Below are 20,727 nucleotides of genomic sequence, written 5' to 3'. Positions count from 1 at the left end.
ATCTATGACAAAGGAGGCAAGGATATACAATGGAGAAAAGACAGTCTCTTCAATAAGTGGTACGGGGAAAACTGGACAGGTACATGTAAAAGAATGAAATTAGAACACTCCCTAACACAGCAGGATCTTTTTTGATCCACCCCCTAGAGTAATGGAAATAAAAATAAACAAATGGGACCTAATGAAACTTCAAAGCTTTTGCACAGCAAAGGTAACCATAAACAAGACCAAAAGGCAACCCTCAGAATGGGAGAGAATATTTGCAAACGAATCAACAGACAAAGGATTAATTTCCAAAATATATAAACAGCTCATGCAGCTCAATATTAAAAAAACAACCCAATCCAAAAATGGGCAGAAGACCTAAATTGACATTTCTCCAAAGAAGACATACAGATGGCCAAGAAGCACATGAAAAGCTGCTCAACATCACTAATTATTAGAGAAATGCAAAGCAAAACTACAATGAGGTATCACCTCACACCAGTTAGAATGCGCATCATCAGAAAATCTACAAACAACAAATGCTGGAGGGGGTGTGGAGAAAAGGGAACCCTCTTGCACTGTTGGTGGGAATGTAAATTGATACAGCCACTATGGAGAACAGTATGGAGGTTCCTTAAAAAACTAAAAATAGAATTACCATATTATCCTGCAATCCCACTACTGGGCATATACCCTGAGAAAACCGTAATTCAAAAAGACACATGCACCCCAATGTTCATTACAGCACTATTTACAATAGCCAGGTCATGGAAGCAACGTAAATGCACATCAACAGACAAATAGATAAAGAAGAAGTGGTACATATATACAATGGAATATTACTGAGCCATAAACAGGAACGAAATTGGGTCATTTGTTGAGACGTGGATGGATCTAGAGACTGACATACAGAGTGAAGTAAGCCAGAAAGAGAAAAACAAGTATCATATATTAACGCATTATGTGGAACCTAGAAAAATGGTACACATGAACCGGTTTGCAGGGCAGAAGTTGAGACACAGATGTAGAGAACAAACGTATGGACACCAAGGGGGGAAAACCGTGGGGGGGTGGGGACGGTGGTGTGCTGAATTGGGTGATTGGGATTGACATGTATACACTGATGTGGATAAAACTGATGACTAATAAGAACCTGCTGTATAAAAAAATAAATAAAATTTAAAAATTTTTTTTAAAAAAGAAAATTTTCCAAACATACTCATGAATCGTGATCTTTGTGGGGATTTCTGTCCAGAGCCTGGCATAGCGAACAGGCACCACAGACTCCTGGGGATCCCGGTCAACATGCATGTGCAGCATAAGGCGACAAAAAGATGCTCGGAGGTCAAAGGGCAGGCTCTCATCTGACATACACCGCAGGATCAAATCAACAGAGAGCTGTGTAGAAATCTGGTTTATGGCCAGATACTGGCGATCCAAGCACATCCTTGCAAAGAGATTTAGCTGGTACCTTAAAAATATTAAACATATTACATTATTTGTCTTATTTGGATAAAATTCATAAATATTAGTATCAATCAGCATCTACTTTTATGATTCCAATATTTCCCAGTGTAGGTGATAACTGGTGTAAAACTCTTCTGGTAGTAGGTTAAGTGATCAAATGACAACACACAGGGCTTCCCTGCTGGCGCAGTGGTTGGGGGTCCGCCTGCCGATGCAGGGGACATGGGTTTGTGCTCCAGTCCGGGAGGATCCCATGTGCCACGGAGAGGCTGGGCCCGTGAGCCATGGCCGCTGAGCCGGTGCGTCCGGAGCCTGTGCTCCGTGACGGGAGGGGCCACAGCAGTGAGAGGCCCGCATACCGCAAAAAAAAAAAAAAAAAAATGACAACTCACAGATGAAATCACCTCTATGCCCATTCAGTTGCAACTTCTCTTACTTGTTCCAGCAACATATATCTGGTGGAGAGTGTCATTAGGCTCTCAGTTCTCGGTTTCCTAGGTCTGCAAATACACTAAGCCTGTAGGCTATGGACAACAGCTCACATGAAACCATGTTTCTCTGCCTTTCCCAGGCTCACTCAGCTCCAGGCTCTGGTATCTACACTCCAAGGGTAGACTCACTCAGTTCCCAAACCAAATGTGATCAATCCAAAGGCATCAGTACACTTGGGTTCATCAGCCTCCGAGATCCAGAAAGTAGCCTTTGGCTTTGTAGCTGTAGCTACAGAACCCAGGGAACACAGTGAATTCTCTGCCTTTCTCAGATTCCTGTCTTTTGGGCCCAAAGTTGCCCAAGGGCTTCTGTCTTGGGTTTCCAAGCCTTAGACTCAAAAATGCCAGCTAGTTTCTTGCTCCCAATATACTGACCACCAGGAACTACCATTGAAATTTCGACTGCCATATGCCCCCGCTGAACTTTCACAGCTAAAGACACCAGTTTCTCTGAAGCCCTAGGTCTCCACATAATCACAAGTGGTATATACATAACTACCAGCTAACTTTCTCTGAGGCCACCCCTACAACCGGATCAGCTTCCCCAACCCCAATTTCACCTCCCTCTCAACTCGATTACCTAGGTCCCAACATGTCTCTCACCTGCACCCACACCAGTCAACAAGAGGAAAAAATCCTTTGCTGCACAACAGTTCCAAACTAGTGGAAAACTAGAAAATTGCAAGTGGTATATGTGGAAAACACAGATGTTTACATTTACTGTGAATACTTTAAATAATAATAAATATTTCAGCTACCCTAGTTCTGACACAACTTCTTAGATTTCTTCTTCATAGATACCGAACTTTTATAGATGTCAGAGAATCATCTCTCAATGAATATGTGAGACTAAGAACTACCATTCTCTACAATACTTAACCTGTAGTAGGTAAGAACTTCTAAATCAGCCTTGGTGCCTTCTTTGGCTTCCTGAGCAAGGTGCCTGATAGCTTTGCCGTGAGGTTCCTTGTTGCTGTCAATCCAGTAGAGCCAAACTTCTTCCTCATCAATGTCATCTGAAAGGATGGCGCTCTCCATGGGGTTGTCTCCTTGCATTGAGACCAGCCTTGAAATAAATAACACACACAAAATCTATGAACAAGCTCATTCAGAAACATGATAAGGAACTGTACTGCTTACAAATAATGAACAGGATAGGATGTCTCCATCCTCTGGGCTTACTTAGTTTGAATGAGAATATCTGCATTGCCTGGGCTCAGCATAAATTTGCAGATGAGTTCTTGAGTTACAGGTATAGCCGTGGTATTAGACACACAGAGATCTGATAAATAATCCAAAAACCTGACAAGAGAAAAAATTAAATTGATCATTAACAAAAAGCATCTTATAAAATCATACCCCCAAATATACTTCGAGATATAATGAAACTGACTTTCTAGATATATTTTTAATATTATTTCCATGCAACATTTTTCTAATGTGTTGCGTATCTACCGCACCATTAGAAACAAATTAAATATCCAATTATTTGTATTTAGGACAAATCTTGTTTCCAAAAATGATATGTTTGCTTTTATTTATTTGGTGATAGTCATCCCACAGCACTGTGACTTGTTATATTTACAACATCAAAACAAAGCCAGATCAAGGCTAATGTTGTACTGAGTAAAACAGACATACAGCACATACTTAATCAACATGAATATGGCCTGGTCAAGTCTGAGGCCCAATTCTACCTTCTAACACTTATTTGCTTGCTAAGTAAGAAAATTTTGTCAATCTGCTTGACATTTCTGCATTCATTTCTCCCAGATAAGGCAGCATGGTATAAGAGACAGGGTACTTGGCGCAGAGTCAGAAACTCTAAATTCTGTTCCTAGTTGGTCTCTAGGCTTCTATTTTCTCATCTCTAAAATGTGGATAATATTATACGACCAGTGTACTTCATGAGAATGTGCAAGGGTTTAAATGAGGCAATGTATTGAATTGAATGAAATATGAATATATTTTGAAAAACTATGGGGTACTATAAAAACACAAGTTATCAGAGTGAAAATCAATTACACTTAAATATGTCTATAAAGGGTTTTGATCTCCTATAATAACTGTTTATGGTACATAATTATTATAGCAATAAGCCCAACACTGTTTTGTCCATGAAACAAGTCGAACTTTAAAAAAGTTCTAAAAATAAAGCAAAAAGCCACAGTCCCCACAAGAAAAGAATACTGCATGAACCACTTCAAACCTTGGCTCCCGATTTCTCCTGAGTAAACTAACAAATGTTTCTATTTCTTTTGCTGTGATGTGTTTCTCTAGTAGTTTTCTGTTGTTGTGCAACAAAGCTGTGATGGTATCTTCTGCCAAAATATCATAGCCAATCTGGGATTGCATGACACAGAAATTCTTAGCAATATATTCCTACAAAGGAGAAAGACTGTCAGAACGCACTGACAAAGAGCTCAAAAATAACAGGTTCTATTAGGGTCAGCAACATTGATTAATTTATTCATAACAGAAAACTCGCTAAAAGTTATTGTTAAAGAAGAGCAAATAAATAATTCTTCAGTAAATAGGATATCTGAGGAAGGAAATGGAAATCTATTCGCATATACCTCATTCAAATTATAACAGAAAATTACGTGCCTAGTAATAATTTTTCATACGGGTGCTTACACTCTTACAAGTGAGAAAAACAAAAATAAACTGAGTTAAAATGACAATTTTTTATGACATGTTAAGTAATGATTTCACCAGTATAACAGACGCCTTTCTTCCAACACTCACTAGGAGCTATAACCTAGGATTCTGGCATAATTATAGAAACAAAAATGACTCTTTGACATTTGGTTCATGAAGCATGAGCTCTATACCGTTACATGACGATCCCAGGTGAACTTAGCTGATTTCTTTTTTGTACATATACCACAATGACCTATTAAATCTCTTTAAAATAATGATAAAATTTCACAGCACTTTTTGTCTTTAAAAAGCTATCCAACAAGATAATGTGATTGATCACTTTATTGATCAGATCCATTCATCCAAGACATATTTCTGAAAAGCCATTCCAGGTAGTTTGCAAGACTAGGGATGCGGCAGTAAGACAGATAAGCTCCCATAGAGCTTACATCCTAGTGAGAAGGGGCAGTCAATGAGGTAGTAAATAGGATCATCTTACATGTTGAGAAGTGAAATGAAACAAACAGAGGGATGGGAAAAGGTGACAACTTGAGATGGGGTAGACTCTTGAAGAGGGGACATTTGACCTATGATAGAAATGATGGAAATGATAAAAAAAAAAAAAAAGGAGGCAGCCATGGGGAGAGAAGCCATCGAGCAGTGGGAGTACCAAGTGGAAGGCTCTATAATGGCGGAACCCAGTCTTCGGAGTTCTGTAAACACACGGTGGCCATTGTGGCTGCAGTACAGCGAGCGAGCAGAAAGCAAGAGCTGACGTGGCAGGTGAGGCCCTTGCGAGCCACGGTGAACACAGAAACATTCATTCTTAGAGCAAGAGAAAGCCACTGGCGAGCTTCCCTCATGCATGGTTCCATCTGCTCCTTCTTCCCACCACCTCGCCTCTCTGCCGAGCCACGTCTCAGCCAACCACAGCACTGGTAAGCTTAACCCCATCCACAACCCAAAGTTTTCACTTCAATGTCTTGGAGGTTCTCCTTGGGGATTTTTTCTATCATGGGAAAATGTATTGATTAGAAAGTGCTTTTGCCTTAAGATTTACTGGAACCTACCTGTTCCTTGAAAATGCTACTGGTTACGCAAATCTCATTATATTCTACGCAGCAATTCTGTGGCCTTTTTCAAAATGATGGTTTTGTATATTGGGTACCAGTTAAGTAAAGTAAATGTCTTCTATTAGTGTATCATTTTAAAGATATGTATTAATTTATACACTCGTACGACTATGGTAATCAGAGCCCGATATAAGGCAAACCTCCAGATGTTTGATAAATAGATCAAGATGTCAGTAAATAATCAAACGAAATTAGAGGTGTCTCCAAATTCTATAAATAACAATAAACAGAAACTCAACATGAAAGACTTGGGTTAGTACTAAATCACAAAAGAATTCCCTATTAGGACTCTATAAAATATAGGTGAGGATAAAGGAGAAGAAGGAATTATGCAAAAAGTAGAAAGTCTTTCTGCTCATGCTTTATTTTTTTTATTATTATTATTTATTTTTGGCTCCATTGGGTCTTCGTTGTTGCACACAGGCTTTCTCTAGTTGCAGTGAGCTCTTCATTGCAGTGCGTGGGCTTCTCATTGCGGTGGCTTCTCTTGTTGCGGAGCGTGGGCTCTAGGCATGCGGGCTTCAGTACTTGCGGCATGTGGGCTCAGTAGTTGTGGCTCACGGGCTCTAGAGCGCAGGCTCAGTAGTTGTGGCTCACAGGCTTAGTTGCTCCGTGGCATGTGGGATCTTCCTGGACCAGGTCTCAAACCCGTGTCCCCTGCATTGGCAGGTGGATTCTTAACCACTGCACCACCAGGGAAGTCACTCCTCAGGACACCAGGCATGGGAGTCCCCAGCTTAGACAGGGAGGAGTGAGAAAGAACTTTGTGCCAGACCTCGAGGGACTGGGAAAAGACACCAGTTGAGACATGCTGCCTGGACAATCTACTAGGTACTAGCAGAACAGCCAAACCAAGGATATCCGGTGCTGAAGCACAGGGCAGTGCTATGGAAAGCGGGTCCACAGGACCCTCCCAAAGACTGAGTGTAACGGAGGACACACACATTAGGGGGTCCCATGGTTCTGAGGGTACCAGGTAAACCCTGTAGACCTATTGATTTTTTCAGTTAATTCAATCTCTCTCATAGACTACTGCATGTACTGTGGAGTGCAGGCCTGTCTAGCAAAGTAGATCTTTCTAGGCCCGAGAAGGGAAATGAGGCCACAGAGTGACCGCCAGTCCCACCGCCATCCCTGACCTCCGCTGAATAACATGGCCCTGGTATCTGGGGCTTCTCGGAAGCTGACTCTCTGAGTGCTGTCATTTGACGTTCTGGAACTTAATTTTCCTTCCAATAAAACAACATAACTTTACCTACATTACCTTGCCATCTTAAAGGAATGCAATGAAGTTGGGAAAAATAATTCCAATGACAAGCATTTTCAATTGGGAGGAAAAATGTTTATAACTAGGATTATATTAAAAAGCATTTAAGAATCTGTTTATATTATCTGCTTCCTCACTCTTGTCCTTGTCAAATTATTTATCTTCTGGTTAATCTGTTTTACATATTCTTTTTAGACTTTTTCTTAATCTTTAAACTGAATTTCAAAAAAAATGTATTTTCACACTTTTTTTTAAAGCAATTTTTTTTTCTTGCCAAATAACTTTTAGACTACTTTCGGGGCAGTACTATGATTATTAGGAGCCTGGGTTTGAATACTGGCTCCAGTCAAAACTGTGTATTCTTTGGCAATTTATTTAACCTCTCTGTGCCTCAGTTCTTCATCTTAACCCAGTATTAACCAAGTTATGTTGTGAAAAGTGCTTAGAACTGAACCCGGTAAAATGTTAGCACTCAGTAAATACTACTAACTATTCCCAAATAACCTGCAGCCTCCAGGCCTGACAACCTAGCCCCCCCATGGCTCAGCCCTACCTGCCTTCCCAGCTTTCTCTTACAGCATCCTTCCCCATGGACCAAACTCATCAGTGAAGTTTACAAACTATGTACTCATCTCTCCAACTGGCTAAGAGAAACATGGGACACTAATACACCAAACGATAATTAACTGAAAGCAATGTTATATTCAGCAAATGTGTATTATTGAGCACATTGCAAAATATTATATATATTTTAAGACAAAACTGAGACTTAAAAGAAACTTCACTTGCAGTTGGGAACTTTTAGCTATATCCCTGGACACACCTGGGTTCCCTGTCCTCCACAGTTAGGAATGTCTTGGGATGAAAGTGCCCTTTCTAGGATCCATCATTCTCTTTTCAGAAATATCTCTTCACTAAAATGCTTGTTCCCATACAATTTCTGAAAATGATTTTCATCCAACCCAAATGCTTCTTCTCCAAGTGCTCTTCCTGGGTTCCCCCAGCTGAGCTCCTCTCTCTCCTGAATTCCCACAATGCTCTCCTAATCTCTCCTGTCCCCTCTATGCCTCTACCTTATGTTTCAGATGTACATGTCATACCTTTTCCACCAGACAATGAATTCTTTGGCCTACACACAGCGATTTGGTACTGCACATGCTCCTGGAAATGCCAAAAAATGTCTCATTCATCTTTACATAACATATCCAGCATGGCTCCTGCCCAGCAGGAGCTAATACCATGCACATACAAGGACTTAGACATCCTCCCCTGACAATTCTAACTTTACATGGAAGAATAAATACATATGTCAGCTCAATTACATTTTAAGTCATTTTTGTGTGTTGCCGATATAAAACATTGCATTGCAAAGCAGAATTTCCCGTTCCTATTTAAATGTCTTAGAACAGTAACCAAAGAACTTTGCCCATACTTTAGATATTAAACAGAGGTAAAAAGGAGAGCCACCCTCCACCTGATTTTTCCGGTAGTCCTGCTGTGAATGTCTCAGCACACGGTAGCACAGCCTCAGCATGTACTTGTAGGGGGCATATCTTTGATCCCCCAGATCTTCAAGTCTCAGCATTGAGCCTTCTCCGGCTTTCTCCTTAAAGGGTGCTTTCAGAATCCCAAATACCTAACAGGAAAAAAAAACAACCGCTTATTCTGATGAATGGAGGTGCACGTTTTGCAACATTGCAATAAACAGTGTGTTTTATTACACTGACTGGAAAACACTTTTGTAATATTTGAATAGAATTAACGTAAAGTAAAAAATAAAAAAGATTTTTTTAGGATACAAGACCAACATATTAACGGACAGAAAAATACTGCTAAGAGGATTCCCTAAATTGAATGACAAAAAAATATTTAAATAAAATGCTTAATTTTGTTTAGAAATTCTATTGTATTAAAATAAAAATATAAAGATGTTAGGTTGTACCAAGTTACATGAACATATTCAGATGAACTAAAATATAGTTTGATTTCGATAGGCTTTATAATTCTATTATTTTCTATAACTTTCTAGAATCAAAATAATATAAGGAAAATATTTACTTTTCATCTGAAACTGACATCAAAAAACTGCCTCCAAATATTGCTTTTAAGCCTCTTCATAAAAGAATTAGTTTATTGTTTCTATACATAAAGATGTGGCCAAATCAATGAATGCATAAGCATTCAAAATAAATAAGGAGCCATATGGGCAGCTAGTGATACCCAGTGACTCAGATTCTTCTTGTAAGAAGATTAGCAGTGGGAAGTATTTAAAAATCACCAAGGAACATAATTCTTTTAGGCAGCAAGACAGCAGGTAGGATCACCTGGAGATGAACTGGTAGGATAAGCAAATTGTTTATGAAAGAGCAACTAGGCAAAGATATGAGGAGTCATACAAGAAAGCGAAACGGAATGGAATTATCCCTTGTAGTTCATGAAATATAACATGAATTAAAGTTTCTTCAGTAATTCTATATTCACTAAACCTTGAATTTTATTATCTATAATACTAAAGTAAAATGTTTGACATATGTTGGTTGAAATAATATTAATAAATCATTCAAGGTCCTAAAAGTCCTTGAAATCAAATGTTTTATACAAAAGAAATGCTAATGTCAGAAAAGGCTTTCTCTCATTAGATTTACAACCTTTACTTTCTTTGAGAAAAATGTTGATTTTATATACTCAGACAATCAGCTATAGAATATTAATTTACAATATGTCTACTGTCTTCCTTTCCCAACTCCACAAGAACATGTATATCAACAACATAAATTTTATTTAAGTATCTTCCTTCAGTCCACAATTAATGCATGAAGGTAGGCATGTCCAAATGTGCATATTATTAAGGAGTAAATTAATTTACTGGCATGTTATGAACAATTTCAGGAAGACATAGCATAGAAGCAGCTCTAGACTTTCAGGGAAAAAACCAGAATACCGTATAGAGCACTTGGGAGCTGATGAATAGACTGCCCTACTTTTCGAAGGAAGAAAGGGAAAAAAGTAGGAACCAAATGGAGATGGCAGCTTTCAAGTTCCCCTGGAAACTGTACTTAAAAAAGCATTACAGCATATTTTCTGGAGACAGTCTGACCACGGAGGTTTTTAAAGGTCTGTGATAGGCTGTCTCCAAGATGGCCCCCAATGATCCCTGCCTCCTGGAATTATACTCGTATGGAATACTGTCTTCTTGACTGTGGGCTGGATTTATGGACTCACTTCTAACTAAGAAACAAGGTAGAAATGATGAGATGTTACTTCTAAGATTAGGTTACAAGAAAACTATGGCCTCCATCTGAAGGCCCTCTCTTGCTCTGTCCTGGATCTCTCACTTCTAAGGAAAGCAAACTGCCGCCTCTTGAGGCAGCCCTGTGCGGAGGTCCATGCCAGTGAGCTGGAAAGTGAATCCTCTCCCATTTGAGCGTCGAGGTGACTGCAGTCCAGCCAGCACCTTGATTGCAGCCTGTGAAACACCCTGAGCAAGAACTGTCCACCCCCAGATTCCTAATCTGCAGAAACTGTAAGTATCTGCTTTGCGACACTAAGTTTTCGGGTAACTTGTTACACATCAATAGATAACGAATACAAGAACTTTCCTGATACTATAATTCAAAAAGATAAAATATGAAAAATTAGTACATGGAAACATTCACCTGTGCCAATATGTTTTGTTCCCTCATTAATTTCTGACGTTCTCGGTTTGGCTTGGTGATTACCACATCCAGAACGTCTTGTCCATTGTTAGGTACATCAGCAACAAAGAAGATAAGGTCTTCCAATAATTTGGTCACAAACCTATCATAAAACAAAAAGGAAACATTATGGTGTGCTTAATTTTGGAAATGTATTTAAATAAACACTAAGAACTAAAATACTAGGAAAGTGAAAGTATTTTATAATAATTATTTAATTAACAAAATACCTAATGCAGTTAATATTTACTTAAATCTTTATGAAGAGCATACCTTTTTCAGTTACTCCAACCCGACCCCACCTCCACCTCTAATCAAATATCTGGAAACACAACTATGAAATAAAACCCTGTGAGTCCCAAAAACAGATGTGTTGAGAGCATTTCACCTATCCACAGATGCTCTTCCATGACTGATTACCAAAGAAGAGTATTTCTGCTTTAAGGGAGAACAGCTAAACTAAATTCCTTTTTTTAAATTATTTATTTATTTATTTATTTTTCTTATTAGTCATCCATTTTATACACATCAGTTTATACATATCAACCCCCACTGCCCAATTCATCAAACCACCACCCCCACTCCCCCGCCGCTTTCCCCACTTGGTGTCCATACGTCTGTTCTCTACATCTGTGTCTCTATTTCTGCCCTGCAAACTGGTTCATCTGTACCATTTTTCTAGGTTCCACATATATGCGTTAATATACGGTTTGTTTTTCTCTTTCTGACTTACTTCACGCTATATGACAGCCTCTAGATCCATCCACGTCTCTACAAATGACCTAATTCCGTTCCTTTTTATGGCTTTTATTCCATTGTATATATGTACCACTTCTTCTTTATCCAATCGTCTGTCGATGGGCATTTACGTTGCTTCCATGACCTGGCTATTGTAAATAGAGCTACAATGAACATTTTGGGGTGTATGTGTCTTTATGAATTATGGTTTTTTCTGTGTATATGCCCAGTAGTGGGATGGCTGGGTCATACGGTAATTCTATTTTTAGTTCTTTAAGGAACCTGAATATGGTTCTCCATAGTGGCTGTATCAATTTATATTCCCACCAACAGTGCAAGAGGGTTCCCTTTTCTCCACACCCTCTCCAGCATTTGTTGTTTGTAGATTATCTGATGATGCCCATTTTAACTGGTGTGAGGTGATACCTCATTGTAGTTTTGATTTGCATTTCTCTAATAATTAGTGATGTTGAGCAGCTTTTCATGTGCTTCTTGGCCATCTGTATGTCTTCTTTGGAGAAATGTCTATTTAGGTCTTCTGCCCATTTTTTGATAGAGTTGCTAGTCATCTTAATATTGAGCTCCATGAGCTGTTTATATATTTTGGAGATTAATCCCTTGTCCAATGATTCATTTGCAAATATTTTCTCCCATTCTAAGGGTTGTGTTTTCGTCTTATTTATGGTTTTCTTTACTGCGAAAAAACTTTGAAGTTTCATTAGGTCCATTTGTTTATTTTTGTTTTTATTTCCATTACTATAGGAGGTGGATCAAAAAAGGTCTTGCTGTGATTTATCTCAAAGAGTGTTCTACGTTTTCCTCTAAGACTTTTATAGTGCCCAGTCTTACATTTAGGTCTCTAATCCATTTTGAGTTCATTTTTGTGTATGGTGTTAGGGAGTGTTCTAATTTCATTCTTTTACATGTACCTGTCCAGTTTTCCCAACACCACTTATTGAAGAGGCTGTCTTTTCTCCATTGTAAATGCTTGTCTCCTTTGTCATAGATTAGTTGACCATAGGTGTGTGGGTTTATCTCTGGGCATTCTATCTTGTTGCATCGATCTATGTTTCTGTTTTTGTGCCAGTACCATATTGTATTGATTACTATAGCTTTGTAGTATAGTCTGAAGTCAGGGAGATGGATTCCTCCAGCTCCGTTTTTTTCCCTCAAGACTGCTTTGGCTATTAGCAGTCTTTTGTGTCTCCATACAAATTTTATGATGATTTGTTCAAGTTCCGTAAAAAATGCAATTGGTAATTTGATAGGGATTGCATTGAATCTGTAAATTGCTTTGGGTAGTATAGTCATTTTCAAAATAATGATTCTTCCAATCCAAGAACATGGTATATCTCTCCAACTGTTGGTATCATCCTTAATTTCTTTCAGTAGTGTCTTATACTTTTCCACATACAGCTCTTTTGTCTCCCTGGGTAGGTTTACTCCTAGGTATTTTATTCTTTTTGTTACAGTGGTAAATGGGAGTGTTTCCTATATTTCTATTTCAGATTTTTCATCATTAACGTATAGGAATGCAAGAGATTTCTGTGCATTAATTTTGTACCCTGCAACTTGACCAAATTCATTGATTAGCTCTAGTAGTTCTCTGGTGGCATCTTTAGGATTCTCTATGTATAGTATCATGTCAACTGTAAAGTGACAGTATTACTCCTTTTCCAATTTGTATTCCTTTTGTTTCTTTCTCTTCTCTGATTGCCGTGGCTAGAACTTCCAAAACTATGTTGAATAACAGTGGTGAGAGTGGACATCCTTGTCTTGTTCCTGATCTTAGAGGAAATGCTTACAGTTTTTCACCATGGAGAATGATGCTTGCTGTGGGTTTGTCATATATGGCCTTTATTATGTTGAGGTAGGTTCCCTCTATGCCCACTCTCTGGAGAGACTTTATCATAAATGGGTGTTGAATTTCGTCAAAAGCTTTTTCTGCATCTATTGAGGTGATCACATGGTTTTTATTCTTCAATTTGTTAATATAGTGTATCACATTGATTAATTTGTGTATATTGAAGAATCCTTGCATCCCTGGGATAAATCCCACTTGATCATGGTGCATGATCCTTTTAATGTGTTGTTGGATTCTGTTTGCTAGTATTTAGTTGAGGATTTTTTCATCTATATGCATCGGTGATATTGGTCTGTAATTTTCTTTTTTTGTAGTATCTTTTTCTGGTTTTGGTATGAGGGTGATGATGGCCTCATAGAATGATTTTGGGAGTGTTCCTTCCTCTGCAATTTTTTGGAAGAGTTTGAGAAGGATGGGTGTTAGCTCTTCTCTAAATGTTTGATAGACTTCACCTGTGAAGCCATCTGGTGATTTAATCACAGTTTCAATTTCATTACTTCTGATTGGTGTGTTCATATTTTCTATTTCTTCCTCATTCAGTCTTGAAAAGTTATACCTTTCTAAGAATTTGTCCATTTCTTCCAGGTTGTCCATTTTATTGGCATAGAGTTGCTTGTAATAGTCTCTTAAGATGCTCTGTATTTCTGCAGTGTCTGTTGTAACTTCTCCTTTTGCATTTGTAATTTTATTGATTTGAGTCCCCTCCCTCTTTTTCTTGATGAGTCTGGCTAATGGTTTATCAATTTTGTTTACCTTCTCAAAGAACTAGCTTTTAGTTTTATTGATCTTTGTTATTGTTTTCTTTGTTTCTATTTCATTTATTTCCTCTCTGATCTTTATGATTTATTTCCTTCTGCTAACATTGGGTTTTGTTTGTTCTTCTTTCTCTAGTTCCTTTAGGTGTAATGATAGATTGTTCATTTGATATTTTTCTTGTTTCTTGAGGTAGGGTTGTATAGCTATAAACTTCCCTCTTACAACTGCTTTTGCTGCATCCCATAGGTTTTGGATCTTCATGCTTTCATTGTCATTTGTCTCTAGGTATTTTTTGATTTCCTCTCTGACTTCTTCGGCGATCTCTTGGTTATTCAGTAATGTATTTTTTAGCCTCCATGTGTTTGTGTTTTTTACAGATTTTTTTCCCTGTAATTGATTTCTAATCTCATAGCGTTGTGTTCAGAAAAGATGTTTGATATGATTTGAATTTTCTTAAATTTACTTGATTTCTGACCCAAGATGTGATCTATCCTGGAGAATGTTCTGTGTGCACTTGAGAAGAAAGTGTAATCTCCTGTTTTTGGAAAGAATGTCCTATAAATATCAATTAAATCTATCCGGTCTTTTTGTCATTTGAAGCTTCTGTTTTCTTATTTATTTTCATTTTGCATGATCTGTCCACTGGTGTAAGTGAGAAGTTAAAGTCCCCCACTATTATTGTGTTACTGTTGATTTCCTCTTTTATAGCTGTTAGCAGTTGCTTTATGTATGGAGGTGCTCCCATGTTGGGTGCATATATATTTATAAGAGTTATATCTTCTTGCATTGATCCCTTGATAATTACGTAGTATCCTTCCTTGTCTCTTGTAACAGTCTTTATTTGAAAGTCTATTTTATCTGATATGAGTAATGCTACTCCTGCTTTCTTTTGATCTCCTTTTGCACGGAATGTCTTTTTCCATCCCCTCACTTTCAGTCGGTATGTGTCCCTAGGTCTGAAGTGGGTCTCTTGTAGACAGCATATATATATGGGTCTTGTTTTTGTATCCATTCAGCATGCCTGTGTCTTTTGGTTGGAGCATTTAATCCATTCACATTTAAGGTAATTATCCATATGTATGTTCCTATTCCCATTTTCTTAATTGTTTTGGGTTTGTTTTTGTAGGTTCTTTTCTTCTCTTGTGTTTCCCACTTAGAGAAGTTCCTTTAGCATTTTTTGTAGAGCTGGTTTGGTGGTGCTGAATTCTCTTAGCTTTTGCTTGTCTGTAAAGCTTTTGATTTCTCCAATGAATCTGAATTGAGATCCTTGCCCAGTAGAGTAATCTTGGTAATAGGTTTTTCCCTTTCATCACTTTAAGTATATTATGCCACTCCCTTCTGGCTTGTAGAGTTTCTGCTGAGAAATCAGCTGTTAACCTTATGAGAGTTCCCTTGTATGTTATTTGTCATTTTTCCCTTGCTGCTTTCAATAATTTTTCTTTGTCTCTAACTTTTGCCAATTTGATTACTATGTGTCTCGGTGTGTTTCTCCTTGGGTTTATCCTGTATGGGAGTCTCTGTGCTTCCTGGAATTGGGTGGCTACTTTCTTTCCCATGTTAGGGAAGTTTTCGACTACAATCTCTTCAAATATTTTCTCTGGTCCTTTCTCTCTCTCTTCTCCTTCTGGGACCCCTATAATGCGAATGTTGTTGCATTTAATGTTGTCCTAGAGGTCTCTTAGGCTGTCTTCATTTCTTTTCATTCTTTATTCTGTTCCGCAGCAGTGAATTCCACCATTCTGTCATCCAGGTCACTTATCTGTTCTTCTGCCTCAGTTATTCTGCTACTGATTCCTTCTAGTGTAGTTTTCATTCCAGTTACTGTATTGTTCATCTCTGTTTGTTCTTTAATTCTTCTAAATCTTTGTTAAACATTTCTTGCATCTTCTGGATCTCTGCCTCCATTCTTTTTCTGAGGTACTGGATCATCGTCACTATCGTTGCTCTGAATTCTTTTTCTGGAAGGTTGCTATCTCCACTTCATTTAGTTGTTTTTCTGGGGTTTTATCTTGTTCCTTCATCTGGTACATAGCCCTCTGCCTTTTCATCTTGTCTCTCTTTCTGTGAATGTGGTTTCTGTTCCACAGGCTGCAGGATTGTAGTTCTTCCTTTTTATGTATTTTCCTTTGTGCTTTGTCTAGTTTCACATGCTCACAGGGGGCCTTGTGCGGAGACCTTGCATGCAGTGCTTCAGATTGTGAAAAGACAGCACCGGCACTTTAATATGGCGGCGGTGGGATGCCTGCAGAGACTCTGCATGGGACACGGCTCTGAGATCTAAACTAAATTCTTAATTTAGATTCTTTTCTTTTTCACTATTAACTTAGACTACATTTCTTTTTTTTTTTTAGCATCTTTATTGGAGCATAATTGCTTTACAATGGTGTGTTAGTTTCTGCTGTGTAACAAAGTGAATCAGCTATACATATACATATATCCCCATATCTCCTTCCTGTTGCATCCCCTCCCACCCTCCCTATCCCACCCCTCTAGGTGGTCACAAAGCACCGAGTTGATCTCCCTGTGCTATTTGGCTGCTTCCCACTAGCTATCTATTTCACATTTGGTACTGTATATACGTCCATGCCACTCTCTCACTTCACCCCAGCTTACCCTTCCCCCTCCTCATGTCCTCAAGTCCATTTTCTTGTTTGTTTGTTTCTGCTTTATAACAAAGTGAATCAGTTATACATATACATATGTTCCCATATCTCTTCCCTCTTGCGTCTCCCTACCTCCCACCCTCCCTATTCCACCCCTCCAGGCGGTCACAAAGCACCGAGCCAATATCCCCATGCTATGCGGCTGCTTCCCACTAGCTATCTACCTTACGTTTGGTAGTGTATATATGTCCATGCCTCTCTCTCACTTTGTCACAGCTTACCCTTCCCCCTCCCCATATCCTCAAGTCCATTCTCTAGTAGGTCTGTGTCTTTATTCCTGTCTTACCCCTAGGTTCTTCATGACATTTTTTTTCTTAAATTCCATAAATATGTGTTAGCACATGGTATTTGTCTTTCTCTTTCTGACTTACTTCACTCTGTATGACAGACTCTAGGTCTATCCACCTCATTACAAATAGCTGAATTTCGTTTCTTTTTATGGCTGAGTAATATTCCATTGTATATATGTGCCACATCTTCTTTATCCATTCATCTGATGATGGACACTTAGGTTGCTTCCATCTCCGGGCTATTGTAAACAGGGCTGCAATGAACATTTTGGTACATGACTCTTTTTGAATTATCGTTTTCTCAGGGTATATGCCCAGTAGTGGGATTGCTGGGTCATATGGTAGTTCTATTTGTAGGGTTTTAAGGACCCCCCATACTGTTCTCCATAGTAGCTGAACCAATTCACATTCCCACCAGCAGTGCAAGAGTGTTCCCTTTTCTCCACACCCTCTCCAGCATTTATTGTTTCCAGACTTTTTGATGATGGCCATTCTGACTGGTGTGAGATGATATCTCATTGTAGTTTTGATTTGCATTTCTCTAATGATTAATGATGTTGAGCATTCTTTCATGTGTTTGTTGGCAGTCTGTATATCTTCTTTGGAGAAATGTCTATTTAGGTCTTCTGCCCATTTTTGGATTGGGTTGTTTGTTTTTTTGTTAATGAGCTGCTTGTAAATTTTGGAGATTAATCCTTTGTCAGTTGCTTCATTTCCAAATATTTTCTCCCATTCTGAGGGTTGGCTTTTGGTCTTGTTTATGGCTTCTTTTGCTGTGCAAAAGCTTTGAAGTTTCATTAGGTCCCATTTGTTTATTTTTGTTTTTATTTCCATTTCTCTAGGAGGAGGGTCAAAAAGGATCTTGCTGTGATTTATGTCATAGAGTATTCTGCATATGTTTTCCTCTAGGAGTTTGATAGTTTCTGGCCTTACATTTAGGTCTTTAATCCATTTTGAGTTTATTTTTGTGTATGGTGTTAGAGAGTGATCTCATCTCATACTTTTACATGTACCTGTCCAGTTTTCCCAGCACCACTTATTCTCAAGTCCATTTTCTACTTCTGCGTCTTTACTCCTGTCCTGTCCTTATGTTCTTCAGAACTATTTTTTTTTTTTTAGATTTCATTTATATGTGTTAGCATATGTTATTTGTTTTTCTCTTTCTGACTTACTTCACTCTGTATGACAGACTCTAGGTCCATCCACCTCACTACAAATAACTCAATTTCATTTCTTTTTAGGCCTGAGTAATAGTCCATTGTATTTATGTGCCACATCTTCTTTATCCATTCATCTGTCAATGGACACATAGGTTGCTTCCATGTCCTGGTTATTGTTAATTGAGCTGCAATGAACATTGTGGTACATGACTCTTTTTGAATTATGGTTTTTTCAGGGTATATGCCCAGTAGTGGGATTGCTGGGTCGTATTGTAGTTCTATTTTTATCAGTCTACATCTCTTAATGTTCACTACATTTCAATTTCTCCCTGTACAAAAGAGGAAAAACTTAACTGAACTTCATAGAAAGACAAGAGTAAGCAATCAGATGCTCTAAATTGTTCTGAAAGTATTACCTGATCTATAAAAATCATAATATTCTAAAATCATACACTAATGTTCACCTTTAAATTCTACATTTCAGTTATTATTTTAACAATTACTTGAACTTCAGTGGTTCCCCCCTTAGCCTTCTTCTTCCTCCTTCCTGTGATTTTTCATTTTCTATATGAATTTTTTTATGATCCCAGGTAGTAGACCACCAGGGAGCTGCACCGTATGTGAATTTTTGGATACAACAAAAGCTATCCAACAAATATTTAAATATGTTTTATCCAAGAAGATGTGGTATATATATACACAATAGAATATTTCTCAGCCATAAAAAAGAATGAAATAATGCCATTTGCAGCCACATGGATGGACCTGGAGATTATCATATTAAGTGAAGTAAGTCAGACAGAGAAAGACAAATACCATATGATATCACTTACATGTGGAATCTAAAATATGACACAAATGAACTTATTTACAACTTATTTATTGAAACAGACTCAGAGACATAGAAAACAGACTTACGGTTACCAAATGCGAAAGGGGGTAGAGGATGGATAAATTAGGAGTTTGGGATTAGCAGACACAAACTACTATATATAAAATAGATAAACAACAAGGTCTTATTGCATAGTGCAGGGAACGATATTCAGTATCCTGTAATAAACTGGAATGGAAAAGAATGTGAAGAAGAATATGTATATTTATGTATAACTGAATCACTTTGCTATACACTAGAAACTAACACAACATTGTAAATCTACTATACTTCAATAAATAAATAAGCTTTATCCACATACGTTAGCATAATTATTCACCATTATCATCATGATCAATCATGATAACATCAATAAGAAAACTACAGTTTAAGAGATTCAGCAACTCTAGCAAAGTGTGGAATGTATTCAGTTAGGAAGCATCTCGATCTTATCTCCAGATTTACCTCCTGCAATGGAATGGAGTTAAGTGGACACATCCATAATCCAGAATTTAGCCACCACATCCAAATTTCAGCACACTTCCAAGGATCATAAACTCCACCCCCAAATTCCAGAGATATTATGTTTTCTTGTGTGCCTATTTAAAATCTTAACCCAATCTATTTCTTTTTGACAACATGTCTAACGAATAGGATTCACTCACACAACTTCTGTGGGCAACCACAGAAATGTAAAACATGATTCCTACGCATCAAAATGTGGTGTGAATTTCTTTTGAAATTGTGACTCAATGTCTTCTATATCATTCTGTTATTCATAAAAGAAATAATAAAACATTTATTTTGAGCTCAGATTTCTTGAACAAACTGAAATTAAGTTGAACCTTAGTGGCTCAATCTACAAGTCCAGTCCGAGCATAAATATATCTGCATTTTCTTTTTAAAAGTACTAGTGTTCTTTTTCTCTTGCTGTTTTGAGGATATTGTATTCAGACGTTTAGACATCTAAGAAAGGGCAACTTCGGGAGCAACTACAAATGACTCTGCTCCAAACTCCTCCAAATGGCCTAAAAATTGATATAGTTAATGGAGTGATGATGAAGAAAATTAAGTCTTGACTGAGGATCGCTGTACATTAACTTATTTGCAGAGCCCACCTCCCTTGATGTTGAGGCAGTGATAGCCAAGAAAACTAGTCTTCTCTTTTGACCTCCGAAACTGTTGAAACCTTATTCTTTTGTCTTTTCACCTCAAGCATCCCACCTGTGGCAGACAAAAGTGGGTTTTTTCAGTTTAGATAAAATTACAATTCTATACTGGGAGATGGTTAGGTCCTACTAACTCATTCAATCTTATTAATCTGCTTTTACTAAAAAAAATTTTTGTGACTTTTTTATCATAGGCAGCAATGAGAGATGAAATATATTTTTTTAAAAGACATACCTAAAACCATAATAAAAAGCTTTGTGGATCAGGAATAAAATAAGAAAGACAGCGATGAGCAAGGATAATATTCAGTACTGGCAAGAAAATGGGTACTGAAAGCATGTGATAAGGAGTTAAACTAAAGACAAGAAAGCAGAGACTAAAGCAGGGCTTCTCCATCTCTTAAAGGAACCTTAAAAATGTGGTGATCCCTGTTTGGGCCCTAGCTGTACAGTGAGTAGTAGGAGGAAAGAGAGGAAGCACAGGCAGGACTGGACATACCCACCTGTGATCTCAATGGCTAAAGCCTTAAATTAC

General features: G+C 38.0%; 1 protein-coding gene across 4 annotated transcripts in view; it reads right to left on the bottom strand.

The window, feature by feature from the left end:
• The window catches only part of ITPR2 (inositol 1,4,5-trisphosphate receptor type 2), a 533,856-nt gene that overhangs the window by 360,230 nt on the left and 152,899 nt on the right, over nt 1-20,727 (bottom strand). For all 4 annotated transcript variants that reach the window (XR_012324486.1, XM_019936326.3, XM_033866983.2 and 1 more), the window contains 6 exons: nt 10,643-10,784; nt 8,461-8,622; nt 4,153-4,325; nt 3,126-3,245; nt 2,824-3,009; nt 1,205-1,456 (listed from right to left, as the gene is read on the bottom strand). Coding sequence is in view for 3 of the 4 variants with exons in the window: in XM_019936326.3 (XP_019791885.2) it covers nt 1,205-1,456; nt 2,824-3,009; nt 3,126-3,245; nt 4,153-4,325; nt 8,461-8,622; nt 10,643-10,784 (1,035 nt within the window). In the remaining variant the exon portion in view is untranslated. The remainder of the gene's footprint in view (nt 1-1,204; nt 1,457-2,823; nt 3,010-3,125; nt 3,246-4,152; nt 4,326-8,460; nt 8,623-10,642; nt 10,785-20,727) is intronic.

This window comes from Tursiops truncatus, chromosome 11 (assembly GCF_011762595.2).
Source record: "Tursiops truncatus isolate mTurTru1 chromosome 11, mTurTru1.mat.Y, whole genome shotgun sequence".
Taxonomy (NCBI): Eukaryota; Metazoa; Chordata; class Mammalia; order Artiodactyla; family Delphinidae; genus Tursiops; species Tursiops truncatus.
The sequence above is the reverse complement of the archived record's forward strand: the minus strand, read 5'-3'. Positions and strand labels throughout refer to the sequence as shown.